Source organism: Pyrus communis, chromosome 15 (genome assembly GCF_041283825.1).
Source record: "Pyrus communis isolate YQ-2024b chromosome 15, ASM4128382v1, whole genome shotgun sequence".
Lineage (NCBI taxonomy): Eukaryota > Viridiplantae > Streptophyta > Magnoliopsida > Rosales > Rosaceae > Pyrus > Pyrus communis.
In genome coordinates, this window is record NC_142579.1 from 22523589 (window position 1) to 22540533 (window position 16945).

Sequence of the window (16945 nt, forward strand, 5' to 3'; positions counted from 1 at the left end):
AACCGATATGCAATATCCATCGAAAATTTTCGATGTAAATTGCCCAACTTATCCAATTAAATAGGTTTGACCAGATAATCAGGGTGGTAAGCCCTGAGCTTGTTAACTGAGCCACCAATGTGGAGAATGTAGCTTGTGGACAATAGCTAAAGTGTGACCAATGTGTAGAAGCATCAACCAATACTATAAAGTATCTAAATGGTCCGCAGTGTGGTTGAATCAGTCCACAAATGTCCCTTTTGGAATCCTTTGTAGAAAGATGGAGTGTGCTAAAATATGATATGTGTCTAGGTATGATGTCCTTACTTCTAGTAAAAGGATGCCCAAAACGGTGCATCACGGATCATCCTAGATATCCCAAAGGTACATCCATAATGAAAATTCCTTTGGAATCGCAGGCTTCTGGCCGGCCACATAAGGGCTTGAATGGGTATAATTCACTCGTTAAGTGTTCCATCTTCTCTAGAGTATGCTTCTGGCTATATTCGTAAGAAGTGCAATATGGTAATATGCCAATGAAATTTACTCCATTTTCTACATTGGTTACAATATGGTAATAATGCTCTCGAGTATCTTTAAAGCTCAAAAGGGCGTTCTTCCAAAACGATTGAGTACAAGGCTTCCCTTTATGATAAAATTAGTACCATTGGACAATATAAGGCAGTGCCATACCCTACAATCAGGTTGGATAAGCTTGAAAGGTTGTCAGGGGATATTTAGATATAAGGTTAGCATAACACCAGACTGCTAACTTCCCTACAAAACATACCTAAGCATGAGTTAATTTTTCATTAATTAACTCTTTATTCGAGAATCATAGCAATATCCAAACACCAATTTTAAATCCTAGAACAAAATAAATTATTCATAAATTAAACTAAATATACAAGGGGGTTCAGCCAATAGGCTTTCCATGTCAAATTTTGCTCTTCCAAATGTGTTGGGTGGAGCAAAATTAGTTTCATCGATTGGCTACTGGAATTGTACTCCTCAACAACATTGGTACAAGCACGAAAAGTGCATAACCAATGATTTATTCTGTCAAAAAGGCATGAGATTTTTCAGGTTTAAGGTTCGGGAATACTATCCCTTATTCTTGAAGTTTTAGGTGCCAAAGATCATGCTTCAGGTGTGATACCACCTCTTGGCAGGCCTGATTTTACCATATATTGTAAAACAAACTTGAAATTAGATTGTATGGGAGAGAGACAAACCTTGACTTGGGTTCGTTAGGCTCCAGCCGAAGCTGGAGGGGTCTGTTCAGTAGGCCTCTGCCGAAGCATAACATTACCGTTCGGTGCACCTTTGCCGAAGCAGAGCATGCCTTTTTAGTGCATCTCTATCGAAGCAAGACACCACCATTTGGTAGACTCCAGCTGAAACTGGGTCTATACCGTTCAATAATTCCCAGCCGAATTGTTTGGGTACCTTTCTCTCACAAGTGTGGTAATAATCAGATTCGAGATTTTGGTGACTTCTACTCTCTATACTGCTACTTCAGGAGTAATTTAGATATAGAAGGACGAGAAAAATTTTCTTCCAATCAAAATTCGATTGGATATAAACTTCAAAATTGTACCTATTCATGGACGTAAAGGTTTTAATCATGTTTTGCTTCAGGTAAGAATTCATCTTTGCATGATTTGAAACGGTCCATAACGAGTCAAAGAGCCATGGAGTCCTCGGCAGTAAGGTACTTCCATTTGATATGCGTCAGGTATAAGTCTTCAAATAAAGATCATGAGGAGGCTTATTCAGCTCTTCCACACCATAACTGGCTACAATGATTTCGCTACTAGTAATAGTCAAGTGGGGTGTCACGTCTTGTATCCACATAAAGTAGTTTCTTATTCGAAACTTCCAAACCAGTGAAATCGATCTTGTTACAGTTTGACAATACATTGAATGGTGGAAACAAGAATGTGATTGGTGTTTTAGGAAATAAAATTTCCATAAACATCAAAGTTAGAACATTCAGGTTCTAAGACATGGTTTGGTTTAAACAGATTTAAGCATAGAGAACTACGGGTCTCAACATGAGTGTTGCACGTTAAGAAACTTTAGGTTTCTATGACATTTTCCCGAAACTTTGGGTTCGGAAGTATGAACTTTAAGTTCATAATAGTTGTAAACAAACACAGTAGGCTTCCATGCATTGTTGGGCTGTTATGGGTAGGCCCAAAATGCGGGTGGGACAGAAGGCCCAAAATCGAGGGCGTATATCTTGTGTGATGCGTCACATGGGAGCACCACAACCACACGGGCCGAGCAAGACAGCTGCACTAGGTCGTTGCAAGCAAGCCCAGGAGGAAAAAAACTTTTTTTTTTAGTTATTGCGGACCGAGTTACCCGGGCCCAAATAGGGCTCAGTGGACCAAGAAAGTATCCCAGCCGCTACTAGGTGTGCTCACCGTAGGAGAAGGCCAGAGTTATCGATTCTGGCGACGGTGTCTTGGTCGGAAAAACTCGGGAGTGGTTGCGATGCATGATGGTTCATCGAAGAACCAGTCTCAATGACGGAGGAGGATCCTCGACGTCGGGGAAGGGTAGAATTAAGAGGATTCGATTTGAGGAATCCTCGATTTCAATGAATTTCAAACGAGAGATTCAAGGGACGTTGTCGGAGACGACGGCACAAACCCAAACTAACACGATTGCAGGTCGTGATGTCCAGAAAAGAAGGATAGTAAAGTTGTTATCTCAGCTTCAGGCGAGGCTGGGTTTTTCTCGGTTGGGGATGATGCAAACGACATTGTTTCTTGGGTTCTTAGCACAGCAGAGCTGTGCTCCAGTGCATCGTAACTCCATGTCTTGCAAAGCGGCGCTGCTCAAAGCCTGCAGCTCGTTGGTTAGGGTCTCGAAACCCTAATTTTTTTTTTCATTTCAATTATATACATATATAACAATATATAATTAAATTAATGCATATTCAATTATAATTCATAGCAATATCAGTTCACATAATTCAGTAGGATTACGATTATAATGCATACATAATTTATGTAGAATCTAAAATTCAAAAAACATAAAGTTGGGTCATGCATTATGGTGAATGTTCATGATATCAGGGCTGTAAAAATATCGAGATAAAAACCGTTGTTTTGGAAGAACTTGATTGTTTGATGATATTGATGAACTGGTTTGATGCAGAAAATTATCTCTTCAATTTTGGCTTTCGATCTCCAAAGCTTGTACCACGTTCAACATAAGAAAAATAAAAAAATTGAATCAATAGAAGTATATGAATTCAATAAAATCAAAATTTAATCAATTAAAATAATTAAAACGTAATACTCCCTTGAATAAAGACGGAGAAATTCTCTTTAGATTCTTCTTAGCATAGCATGAAGAGCGTCCTGATAACGTGTTGTGGCCTATATTTAATAGAGAGGTGTGGCAAAGGAAGAGAAAGAGATTGGAGAATAGACTTGAGGAATTGTGTGTTAATTCCCTAGTCCTTTTGCCTTTATTTATAATAAGGAGAGAAACTTGCTCTCCAAGTAATACAAAGTATATTAGGAAAGATCTTCTAGATCCCAAAGGATTCCTATTCTATCTCTACTTAGGATTTACACAATCACAATGTTAATAAGAGCATATGTCACAACAAGATGTTTACTCTAACAAATAGAACAACGAAGTATTTAAATCAAAACACCCCTTTCATATATTAAAATTTGGCAGCAAATAATTCTTGTGGGTCAAGTAATTAAACGCCCAGGTTACGCCAGATTCTAGCTGAAAAAGAAGTACATATTCTAGGGTTTAAACTCCACCCTCAAATATAACAATAGGAGAGTAGGAGAGTTGTTTCAGGGGTACAAAATCTAGATAGCAATGGCGTCGTATCTCATGGCAATCTGATGGAGCGTGAAACTGTCTTCCTTCTTCAACACGCGACCTCTTTCTCCTCCTCTTTTACCTTCCTCTATTCACAACAGCAACATACAAACTCTTAGCACCTCTACGGCTCATCCGGCAACAAAAACGGAGCTCCAAAAATCCATAAGCATCCAAACCGACGTCGGATTAAGAATGACAAAGCAGTTGTTTCTCACTCAAGGGGCCAAAGAGAGGAACATGCTGTACTCGCCGCTGTCAATCCACGTCATGCCGAGTCTGATAGCAGCCGGTACAAAGGGTCCCACGGAGAAAGAGTTGCTCTCTTTCCTTAAGTCCAAGTCCACCGCCGACCTCAACTCCCTTGCCTCTGATATCGTCCCTCTGGTTTTTGATGACCGATCTCCCGGAGGCGGGCCTTGTTTGTCCCTTGTCAATGGCCTCTGGGTGGACAAGTCAACCCCTCTAAAGCCTTGTTTCAAAGAAGTGGTGGACAGTTTTTACAAGGCGGCTCGAAGAGAAGTCAATTTCCAGACCAATGTCGAAGAAGTGAGAATCAAAGTGAATTTGTGGGCCAAAAAGGAAACTAGGGGACTGATCACAGAGGTTCTTCCTTTTAGATCAGTTAACAACATAACGAGGCTTAACTTTGGGAATGCATTGTACTTCAAAGGAGTTTGGGATGACCAGTTTAATGCATAAAAAACAAAGAAGTACGACTTTTACTGTCTCAATGGCAAACCATTGGTTAAGGCCACCTTTCATGACCAACTATCATTACCAATATGTCAAAAGCCTTTGACGGCTTCAAAGTCTTAAAACTCCTACACCAAAAGGGAGAAGCTGAGAAGTGGTGTTTCTCCATGTACTTGTTTCTTCCGGATGAAAAAGATGGGCTGCCAGCTTTGGTTAAGAAGGTTTGTACTAAGCCCGGCTTCTTGGATCACCATCTTCCAAACACAATGACTTCAGAATTCCAAAGTTTAAGATTACTTCCAGTTTTGAAGCTTCCGACGTTCTCAAGGAATTAGGGCTAGTGTTGCCTTTCGAAGTTGATCCATATAATGGAGGTAATTTGACAGAGATAGTGGACTCGCCTCCCGGTGAGGTCCCTTTTGTTTCAAGTATATTTCATAAATCTTTCATCGAAGTTAATGAAAATGGAACGGAAGCTGCCGCTGTTACTTTCTCCTCAAAGGTGGTTGCGTCATGCCGCCCTTGTCATCGTCCAAAGCCGATAGACTTTGTGGTAGATCACCCATTCTTGTTTTTTTATCAGAGAGGAAACGACTGGAGCAGTGTTGTTCATCGGGTAGGTGGTTAATCCGTTTCATGTCTGATTGTTATTGGAGAAGGAGCGATGTTGTTCCTGTCGATTCAGTTCTGATTTACCCGCCAAAAATAAGTTGTTTAAACTTGTAGATTGTTATTTCATCTAATTTCATCGTCGATACAGAGGTTAGTTTGGGGGTGGTTTAATCTTTAACATGCATTGCAAATTTGCAATAGCTTGTTTCTAAATTTCTACATTTCAATCAAACAAGCATAATAGTACATCCTAGGATTAAAGTCTGTTTACTACCCTCATGTTTCATGGTTTTTAACATTTAGTACATCAAGTTTTTTTTATCCCAGAATCATACCTAAAGTGTAAATTTTGGGATAGTCTCATACATCCGTTAGTCAAACTGTTAGTTCTCCCGTTAAGTGATGATGTGGCACCCATGTGGACAATGACTGGGCGCCACGTGTCATTAAAAAATATTAAAATAATTAATTAAATTAAAAAAAAAAAAAAAAAAAAAAATCCCTTCTCCCCCCCTCGCCCCCAACCCAAAAGAAGAAGAAGAAGGTTAAAAAAAAAAAAAAAAAAAAAAAAAACCGAATCTGCAACCTAGAAGAAGAAAGAGGAAGAAGAACAAAAAAAAAAAAAAAAAAAAAAAGAAGAGAAAAACCGAATTTGCAACCCAGAAAAAGAAGAGGGAAGAAGAAGAAGAAGAAGAACAAAAAAAAAAAAAAATGAAAAACAGAAAAACCGAATCTGCAACCCAGAAGAAGAAGTAAGAAGAAGAAGAAAAAAAAATAGCCTAAACCCAGTTCGTCCCGCCCCCGCGACCTACCTGCCTTTTCCCCCCCACTCGCCCCGCATTCTGAATCTACAACCCAAAAGAAGAAGAAGAAATTAAAAAAAAAAAAAAAAAAAAAAAAAACCGAATCAGCAACCCAGCAGAAGAAGAAGAAGAAGGAGAAAACCAACCCAAACCTAGTTCATCCTCCCCCCCACGACCCCCCCCCCCCGGCACCTGCGATCGCGAACGCGAACCCAGACCATGAATTAGGTTTTTTTTTTCCTTCTTATTCTTATTCTTCTGGGTTCTTGTTCTTGTTCTTTTGGGTTGGGGGCACGGGGGGAAGAAGGGATGAGATTTTTTTTTAATTTAATTAATTATTTAAATATTTTTTTAATGACACGTGATGCTTAGTCATTGTCTACATGAGCACCACATCATCATTTAATAGAAGAACTAACAGTTTGACTATCGGATGTATGAGACTGTCCTAAAATTAACAATTTATGTATGATTCTAGGAGGAAGGAGGAAGAAGAAGAAGAAAAAAAAAAAAGATTGTCTCAAAATTAACACTTTAGGTATGACTCTAGTAGGAAGAACCTAAATCTGCAAAAAAAAAAACCTAATATTTTAAAAATATTAGGTTACTGAGGGCATTTTTTTTTTTTTTTTTTTGAAATTTTATTTACTTTTCTATTAATATTTTTAAAATATTAAATAATTTTTTTTTAATTTTTTTTAATTTTTTAATAAAAAATGAGCCCCGAATGAAACCACATTGGCATTTAACTGAAAAGTAAAATGCCAAGTAACCGAAGGTATAATTGGATCAAATTTTAAAAATAAGGTATGACATTGTCAATTTTAAAAGATGAGGTATGAAGTGCCATGACACCAATAGTTGAGGTAATTTTTTGTACTTTACCCTTTATGAAACATCTTGAAAAATATAACCATTTTGTTCTTTAGTACAAAAGAAACATAGCGCTCATGCTTCTAAATCAGCAACGTACTGAGTATATGCAGTCCGACAACCTTTGAGGTGCGTCAATTTATAATACAGCGCGATTCTCTCGCATCTGAGGTCAGCATTGGTGATCACTCAGTTCACTGTATTTGCGATCTCTTTGATCCACACAAACTTGAAACGTTGATGTCCCGCAACACAAGGTAAACTATAAATGCGACATACCCAGTTGTAAAAGCAAACACTCCGACACTAAACAACCACCCAGTCACCTCAGAGGCAATGAAGTCGAATAGAAGGTATCCGTTGATTACCATCACCAGAGCAGCCACAAGCCATGCAACCATCTTCATATAAAAGAAAGAAAAATATGTGAGCATTCTAGCTCATCAACAATATAAAAACAAAATGAAAAGTCAAAGAAAAGGGAAGAACAGCTTGAACACATAATTTACGGTGTTTTCATTTAATACAGGAACTGAGAACTGCCTCAGCACAATAGGAAACCGATACATCAAGCAACCTATTCACCTCAAAAGGAATATTCCTTTCGATTCTTGATCAAATAGATCCACTCACTAATAAAGTTTATCTAACACGAGGGGAAGAAAGAGTAATCTAGATTCCATTTTCAATTAGACTATATGAAATTCAATGCAGGGAGACAGCTTTTCTCAAAACACTAAGCGAAAAGCGGCATTACAAACCACTAAATGAAAAGCTTGAATGCTGGGGCAACTGCCAAATTAGTCGTCTTAAATGCTGTTCTATCGTCAAATCTGCAGCAAATAGTCGTCATTTATCTTACAATTAGACTACACCATAGTATCCTATATGTGCACGAGTATATGATTGACAGTCACCATAGTATCCCATTTGTGCACGAGTATATGATATATTATCAAGTCCGTAGAAAGAAACGAGCAGTAACCTATCATACACAAATAGGAAGCAGCAAGAGTATAGCGGCACCATCCTTAGAGATACCAAAGACCAATGGGTCCCAAAAAGCCAAACCTAACTTGAAAATCACTAGGCATTATTTTCAAATCTACAGACACTTGAAATGCAAATGCCATATTGACCTTACGGCCTAAATGAAGTAGAAACGAAATAACAACATACCTTGAGAACAGGGCCAATTTTAAAAGATCCCATGAGTTGCTCCCTTGACACCAAGAAAAGCAGGGGAATAAGCGCAAAAGGGATCTGAACTGACTGTAACACATTAAGCCACTCATTTAAAACATCCAGTGTGTCCTCCGAGGAGTCAAATATAAGAGCAACTATTATAGTTGGGATAATTGCACAGCTTCGTGTAATCAATGCCCTCATCCATTTTTTCAATCTCAAGTCTAAGAAACCTCCCATGATGAACTGCCCAGCATAGGTACCCGTAATAGTACTACTCTGGCCAGCTGCTAATAACCCGATACCCCAAATGTACATAATTGGGAACAACCCGCCCCCATACTTCTCTTGAAGATACTGCCCTGCATTTACAAGTCCTATACTATCTGCCATCTGCGTACCATAAAACCCCTTAGCAAACACAGTGGTAACAAATAGGTTTATAACGAAGGAGATGACAAGGGCGACGGTTGACTCTATGGAGTAGTAATTGAGAGCTTCTTGAACTCGTCCTTTCTTGCTGTGGTCAACCTCCCTTGACTGTACTAGAGCTGAGTGCAAAAATACATTGTGAGGCATAATTATGCAACCCACAACTCCAACAGCCTGCTTTATTGTTCTGGAGCTAAGTTTCGGCACAATTATACCTACAAAAAGGAAGACACATGACAATTAATTAGATGCAGAGGAACATTGCAGTATGTTAGTTCGAAACTTTGTGGCCTGAAACAACCATTTAAAACATAAAAACGCAGTCAAAAATCATAAATAGAGGAGTAAATCAATTACCAATCAGAAGTTCAGTGCCGCTAGGCTTGGCTTCACCGAACATCCATGCAAATGAGAGCGCCATTGTTGCAATTAGAACCGCAAAAACAGCTTCCAGCTTCCTCACTCCATAGTTCTCAAGAAACAGGAAGATGAAACTGTAACATGGCAACATAAGAATTAGTTTAAAGTTAACAATGCCAATATAGTTGCAGGTTCTTCAAACCGCAAAGTTTCGGTTCAATTCAAACACAATGCAGGAACAGAAGAAATTTTGTTTTTTTTTTTTTTATACCTCAAAAAAAGAAAAAAAATCTTAGTAACAAATATAGAAATTTACAGAAAAAAATATAGAAATCACAGACTTTCCAGGCAACCAAACAGAGTCAATAGATTGACTAAGAGCTTCAAAAAATTAGCACAGTAATTCTTTACTAATTTCTCAAAATTGTTGAATAATCAAACCAATCCTCAACCAAAAAATTTAAATTCTCGAAAGAAAAAAAACACTTGATCACTGAAACCCAGAAAATCAAATTCAGAACAGAAAACTCAATTTCAAAAACCCAGAAAAATTCAAAGAAAACGATCAAAAAACACAAAAGGGTAAATTCCAAAATATTCGAAAAATACCAATCCAAAGCAGTTATGAGGACTCCAGACCACAGCGGCAAAGCCCCATTACTCAAAATTTTAATAGCAATCGCACTCCCAATCACCTCCTGTATATCAGCCCCAATCAGCGCCAGCTCCGCCATCACCCACAGCACCATCCTCGCCCACGTCGGGTACTCCTCCCTACACAGCTCCGCCAAGTGCCGCCCAGTCGCCACCCCGAGCCGAGCCGACAGCAGCTGAACCAACAGCCCCATCGCCGTCGCCCACATCAGCAGCCACAGCAGTGAGTTCCCAGCTATCGCCCCCGCCTGAAGATCGCCCTCCAAATTTCCCGGGTCCAGAAACGCGATGCTCATCAGGAACCCGGGTCCGGTAAACAGCCACAGCTTCTTCCATGAAAACGGCGGCGTTCTGCAGTCGTCGTCTCCGACCTCGTCGATCCCCACGACGTGGACCTTATCGGCCTCGTCGTAGGCCGCCTCGGGATGGTCCTGGTCCGAGGCGAGTAACAGTGGCTGCGAGTGGTCGTGAATCGAAACCATCGCGCCGTGTGGTGTATGAATTCCCTGCGGGCGGTTGTACGGAGTGTCGCCGTTCGCTCGCGGGAAGGTCGCTTGCGTGTTTTTTTGTGCTGCTCTGCTCTTCTCTTCAGCTTGGAAACGAAGCTCTCTGAAAACTGCCGGTCCTTTCCTTCCTCCCCACTATTTATTTCTTTTGCCTTTCACTTTTTTGTTTGTATTTTTTTTTCTGAGACTTTTAATTTATAAATGTTTTGTCCAATTGAACGGGTTAGGTATTTCAAATATAGTTTTCTACGAACGATATTGCTCCACGTGGATTTGTAGACGGTCTGCCCACCCTAAGATGGCACACGCCATCTCTCCACATCGTGAAAGTTTCATTTGCTTTTTGTGACTAGGGCTGTGAAAAATATCCGATAAAATCTAACCCAACTCGAATCATACCAAACTCGACTTGAACCAAACTGAGCACGGCCCGATAAAAATCAAACTCGATATAAACCGAACCCCTTGGTATTTGGTTTACGTGAAGGATTTATTTACATATTTATTAAATAAATAAACATTAACCGTTGAATTTCACTGAACAACTCTATCTAGGGTTTAGGAATGGAAAAAATAGGGACTGTCACCCTAAATAATTTCGTGTTTTTTTATTGGATTAAAAGTATGTAAGGTTTCTCTTAAATATTACTATAGTATTAGTTACAACAAAAGTGTTTAAAAAAACAAAAACAAATTTTATATTTCCCTAAGTTTCTTGGTTGACCTAAATGAGAAGGGTACAAATTGTTTGTAGAACCAAAAAAAAAAATTAAAAAAAATAAATATATATATATATAACAAAATTATATATTAAAAGAATTGGCACGCTAAATCTTGGTGTTAATGAGTGCATCTTATATATTTTAATAAAAAAAATATTATTACTTACATATCATAATTAAGTAAATTATAATATTGAATCACAGTTTAACAAGTCAAATTGTCGATGTAAATGATGACCGAAAAGATTATAAGACGGAGACATAATTGCACCTAATCATCAAATCAAAGCGTTGTCTCTAAATTCCGTGATACATCATACATCCGCTTCAATACACCTCAATTGCACCAGCATTATCCCACAAGCAAACCCTCAATGGACCCCACAAAATAGTGATGTGGCCAATGTTATCCACAGTTTATCCGTAATTGGCTTTTGCTCATCATCATAACTACAATATGTATTCACCATATCGGTTATCATCTAACACGTATTCTTTTAATCAATTCTAGTTGACTTTAATATTAAATATTCATTTTCTAATTTAAAAAATAATAATTATAATTAATTAAAAAGACACATGTCAATAAGATGTATGATGAGTATACATAGTTTACCAGAAGTATCCTTGCCAGATCTTCTTTGTGAGAATCCTGGAGATTTTTCAATCATATCTGTTCATCGTACGTCATGTGTTCAGAAATTACTGTAAATTTTTTTTATTTAAAATTGAATATAAACAGTACTTGATAAAAATTGACCGCATGATATACGATGAACAAATGTGATTGGAAGATTCTCAAAATCTTCACAAAGAGAATCCGACGAGAATCCTCACTCCATAGTTTATGGTAGTTAGAAAAATGCACTGGTAATTAAAGAGAAAGTAAACTTGGTACACGTGGAATCAGTAAATGACATGGATGACTGTTAAGGTAAAATTGGGATGATGCCAAGTGTGCGTGGGAATGTGGTGTGTCGTTTCCTACGGTGGGCGGGCTTGTGGATACACGGGGCTTTTGTGCAGCTTCCTATGATCGGTTTTGTTGTATTATATATTATTATGTGTGACTTTTATGTATTATTTAATGTTACAAATATTTTGCTGGTTAGAGATTTCATTTTCACAATTATTTAGAATTTTTATATTCATCATCAGTTATTTAGTTTTGTGTTACTCAATGTCACGTGACATTAAATATTTTAATATTATATATGTTGTAGGCCTATTTAATTAAGTTGTTCTAAGGAAATAGAGAGGGAAGGCTAGCGGCAATAAGAGAGAAAAGAGAGAGAGATTTAATTGTGAGATGTGTGTTGTATCACCCCATTGTGTCTTTATTTATAGTAATAGGATATGTTAAATCCTTACCCTTTTATGATTACAATTCTTAATAGGATTACAATTCTTAAAGAAAGTATGTATTGGTAGTAAAACTCACAAAACCTCGCTATGATAAAACCCAAGGCATGTGAAGTATGCATAATATCTGAAATAAACGTCAAATAAGATGAAAGTAGTGAACTCAACGGAGTATGATCATCCCAGGATGGGTGCCTCATCAAAACCTTGTTAGGTAGCAAAAACCTAGTGGGAAAAATGCTCCTAATCGTAGAAAAAATAGTACATTAAGATCAAGTGAGTATGCTTCAGGATACTCCCCTTGAGTTAGACATAACTTCCAAATAAGAGAACTACAAGCAATTTAATTCAGATAATTTACGCATACCGATTCCTTGGACGAGCTTCTAAAAAGTAGACTTGGACAATGACTTGGTAAAGAGATTGGCCAGGTTGTCCTGGGAACGGATTTGCTTGACTTCAATGTTCTGATGCTGTTGTTCTTAGTAAGAATAAAAGAACATTGGTGCTATGTGCTTGGTGTTGTCTCCCTTGATGTATCCCTTCTTTAACTGCTCGATACATGCTGCATTGTCTTCAGAGATCATCGTAGGAAGGTCAACGACGAAAGTAAGAGCACCAATGTTTCGAATATGTTCCATGACTACTCCCAATCAAAAGCACTCACGTGATGCTTCATGCAAGGGGAGAATCTCAGCATGGTTCGAAGAAGTTGCAACCAGCATTTGCTTGGTAGACCTCCGACTGTAAAGACATAACTTGTTTAAGAACATGCTTTATGTGGGTCAGATAGATATTCAGCATTTACGTAACGAACAAGGTGGGAATTAATCCGAGGACCGAGGGGGGGGCGGCAACTCTCGAAGATTCACGGGTATAGAATAAGCCCAAATTCGTCGTACCCTTGATGTAGCAGAAAATGTTTTTAACACCATTCTAGTGTTAGCGTGTGGGCGCATTGCTGTATCTAGCCAAAACATTAATAGCGAATGAGATGTTAGGTCTAGTGCATTGATCCAAGTACAATAAAGCTCCAATTGCACTTAGGTATAGAACTTCATATTCCAAAATCTCTTTCTCATCCTCCTTTGGACGGAATGGATCTTGTTTAGCATCTAGAGTCCGAATGACCATAGGTGTACTTGACGGCTTCGTTTTATCCTCATTAAAATGTCGCAACACCTTTTGGGTGTAGTACGATTTATGTACTAGGATTCCATCCGAACAATGCTTGATCTTTAGGTCGAGACAGTATCGAGTTTTTCCAAGGTCTTTCATGACAAATTCTGATTTCAAGTGAGTGGTAATTTCCTCAAGCTCTGTGGGAGTTTTGATAAGGTTTATGTTGTCAACATAAACTGCAACGATCGCAAATCCGAAATGTGACTTCTTTATGAACACGTATGGGCATAATTCATTGTTCACATAACCCTGACTTACCAAATATTCACTCAAACGGTTATACCACATCCGCTCGGATCATTTCAATCCATAGAGTGATCTCCTTAATCTTATAGGGAGTGTTCCGTGGTCTAAAACTATTTGAACTAGTCAATGGAAGTTCTTATGGAAATGTAGACATCGAAATTTTGGTGAAATAAATATTAACCAATGCATTAAAATTTCAACGTTCACGTGTCACATAAATTTTACACACAGCGTGGGAATCAATGAAAAATCGAAAAAAATCGTATGAGTCATCAAATAAGACATGTGTCAACACTTAGTAGAAATGACTTATTTCATCTGAATATTATATTCAAAATTAGGCCTTAAAAAATTCTATAAATAGAAGCCAATTTAATTCATATATACATTTCTCTACTCCCAAATTGGAAGAAAATTGCCCAAAATCCTTGAAGCTATGAAACTATAAAGCTTTCAAGCATCCAACCTCCCAAATTCCCAAGAATCTTGAAGGACGAAGAAAGCTCTCTTTGTTCTTCGTCAAGTCCTTGAAGAAATCGACACAACTGTTCATCAAAATCAAGCCCCAAAGGCCATTGAAGATCTGTTCATCCTCGTTCATTAAGATCCAGCCCCGAAGGCCCTTGAAGATCCGTTCATCCTTGTTCATCAAGATTAAGCCCAACGGTCCTTGAAGAAATCCATATAATTGTTCATCAAGATCAAGCCCTAAAGGCCCTTGAAGATCCGTTCATCCCTAGATCAAGCCCTCGACGGCTTTTTGGATCAACAACCCATCCACAAATCTACACTTTACGAAGATAGAATCAGAGGATCAAATTGTAAAAGAGATTGTAACCCCAAAATTAATACAAATATTAGTTTGTACACGTGTTCTTGTTTCATTCATCGCAGGAATATTCGTGTTTACAAATTTGGCACACCCGGTGGGACTATCTCTACCTTTTATCTCTATATTCAAATCTGCAAAAAGGCATAAATGGTATCAAGGAAGGTTCAAGCCGTTCCCGCAACCAAGGTGAAGCACAAGAACGTCCTCGCCACAATTGGTGACACTTCATTCATCATAACTCGAAGTAAGGCAAGAGCTCTTTCTGCCATATCTTTCACCCCTACAGCAACTCTGCCTAATGAACAAGAGCACCCGAGGCACAAGCCCGTGATCACCTTGGCCTCGCTAAGAGCACCAAGGGAGAAAAGCCCAAAGAAGTACTCCAAGTCCCTATTCTTCAATGCCGACTCAAGCGGCAGCACAGCCATGCAAGTTATGACCACCAGAGCAACTTCAATTGAGGAGCAGCTGGCTCAAATGAATGAAGCAATCGCAAAACTCACACGGACTTTGGAGAAAAAAGACTTGCAAATCGCCGCACTCGTCAACCAACTGGATGCGCAGCCTGACATGAAAGTCAACCCAAAGGTTGATCCACTAAAGAAGGAAAACGACAAGGATGAGGAGCTTCCAGTGGAGAAAGTCGAAGAGAAGCCAGAGCTGGACCAAGCAGCGGCGCTCATGAATCTCTTTCTATCCAGCAACTACAGGAGATGATCGCCAGCACTATCAAGGCGCAGTACGAAGAGAGCTTACATACCTCCGTGTTATACTCAAAGTCATACTCCAAGAAGATTAACTCCTTGAAGATGCCGAGGGGTTATCAACCACCAAAGTTCATGCAGTTTAATGGAAAGAGAAACCCAAAACAACACGTCGCCCATTTCGTTGAAACTTGTAACAATGCAGGGATGGAAGGAGATTATCTCGCGAAGTAGTTTATTCGCTCTTTGAAAGGGAATGCATTTGATTGGTACACAGACTTAGTGCCTAAATCCATCAACAATTGGGAACATTTGGAGTGGGAATTCCTCAACTGTTTCTACAACACCCGCCGCATTATAAGCATGCTGGAGCTGACAAGCATGAAGCAATGGAAGGACGAGCCAGTCGTGGACTACATCAACCGATGGCGCACTTTAAGCCTTGACTGCAAAAACAGGCTCTCAGAGATCTCTTCGATCGAGATGTGCGTCCAAGGCATGCAATGGGGATTACACTACATCCTTCAAGGCATTAAACCACAAACCTTCGAAGAGTTAACCATCCATGCCCACGACATGGAGTTGAGCATCGCCTATCATGGAAAAAAGGAGCCAATCTCCAATTTCAAGAAGGATAAGGTATTTGCTCCAAAGGTGAACAATCATGGGAAGAAGCCCGCCAATGAAGCTTTTAGTATCAACACTACCTTCATTAAAACCTCATATGCGGTCATCAAGATCTCTTCCAAGAACAAAGCTAATGAGATAAAGAAAGATGAGCCTTATCGCACCCAAGACAAGTACAAAAATACCTTGAGGGAGTTGGAGCAAAAGACGTACCCTTTTCCTAACTTAGATATAGCTGCAATGTTAGACGACTTGCTGGAAAAGAAGGTGATCGAGCTACCCAAATGCAAGCGTCTCGAAGAGATGAATCGTGTAAATGATCATCAGTACTGCAAGTACTATCGTATCGTGAGCTATCCTATTGGCAATTGCTTCATTCTCAAAGAACTCATCATGAAGCTAGCACAACAAGGGCAAATCGAGCTCGACCTTGAAAACACGGCCACAACACATACTACTATAATTGCGTTTGGATCATTCGATCCCATGCCTCTCCAAGTTACATCTAATCATTCCCGTCAATGCTCAAGCTGTATGACACCTTCTGCACAACCATCATTGGGGGCAAGCGACCAAGATGCACATATCGATTATGAAGAAGGATGAACATTGGTGACCTACAAAAAGACAAGGAAGCTAAAACCACGAGTCACGCAACCAAAGGTGAAACAAGGAGGAAATCACCACCGCCACAACAATAGGAAGCCTAAAAGAAACATAAGAGTTGATAAGCCAACATATGCTGAGGAACCTATGGAACAAGAGCCATCATTCCTGTCTTCTTGCATGAATATTTTTTGAAGGACTTTTTCCAACAGTGCACTACTATCGCCTGTCACATGGTTGAAGTAGAGATGGAAGAGCCCTCAAAAGGCAAAGTTATTGCCACTGAGGGAGAAAAGACCCTCACGCCCAAAGAAGGTCTACCAACACACTTTAGCATCGAAGAAACACTACGATTGCCAAAAAAGATGCAAAGAGCACTAGCAGCGGTCTTGGCAAGTCTCGGCGACCACGAAGTGCAAGAAAGCAAGGACGAAGGCTTAAAGCTTCGGCCACATGAATGTGCCACATGTTGTGCTGCCTATGACACAATCAGTTTCACTGACAAAGACTTATTGGTGGTATCAAAGCCTCACAACCATCCTCTCTTTGTCTCGGGGTACGTAAGGGAGCACAAAGTCAACCGCATGCTTGTAGATGGTGGGTCAGCCATAAACATCATGCCAAAGTCAACAATCACCACAATCGGCATCAGGGTGAATAAACTATCCCTAAGCTGTCTGCTGATCCAAGGTTTTAAGTAAAG

The 16945-nt window shown here is 39.3% G+C and overlaps 1 protein-coding gene and 2 pseudogenes across 1 annotated transcript; 2 read left to right on the forward strand and 1 right to left on the reverse strand.

Moving 5' to 3' along the window:
• The first annotated feature begins 2485 nt into the window (after positions 1-2485).
• On the forward strand, positions 2486-5180 carry LOC137721533 (serpin-ZX pseudogene; annotated as a pseudogene).
• A 1565-nt stretch (positions 5181-6745) lies between these two features.
• On the reverse strand, positions 6746-10169 carry LOC137736267 (metal transporter Nramp3.2). Its single transcript, XM_068475568.2, has 4 exons — positions 9411-10169; positions 8799-8935; positions 8004-8656; positions 6746-7225 (listed from the first exon to the last, which is right to left on the reverse strand). The coding sequence occupies exons 1-4, from the start codon at positions 9935-9937 to the stop codon at positions 7019-7021; spliced, it is 1524 nt and encodes a 507-aa protein (XP_068331669.2). The 5' UTR covers positions 9938-10169; the 3' UTR covers positions 6746-7018.
• A 4571-nt stretch (positions 10170-14740) lies between these two features.
• LOC148690701 (uncharacterized) lies at positions 14741-16242 on the forward strand (annotated as a pseudogene).
• Positions 16243-16945: the final 703 nt, after the last annotated feature.

What these genes read in the sequence shown, in the direction of transcription:
- LOC137736267 (XM_068475568.2), bottom strand. Translation starts at nt 9,937, where the DNA reads ATGGTTTCGATTCACGACCACTCGCAGCCACTGTTACTCGCCTCGGAC. An exon ending in CTCATAACTGCTTTGGATTG is followed by an intron (nt 8,936 to 9,410) that starts GTATTTTTCGAA and finishes GCCATGTTACAG; the next exon opens with TTTCATCTTCCTGTTTCTTG. An exon ending in CGGCACTGAACTTCTGATTG is followed by an intron (nt 8,657 to 8,798) that starts GTAATTGATTTA and finishes TCCTTTTTGTAG; the next exon opens with GTATAATTGTGCCGAAACTT.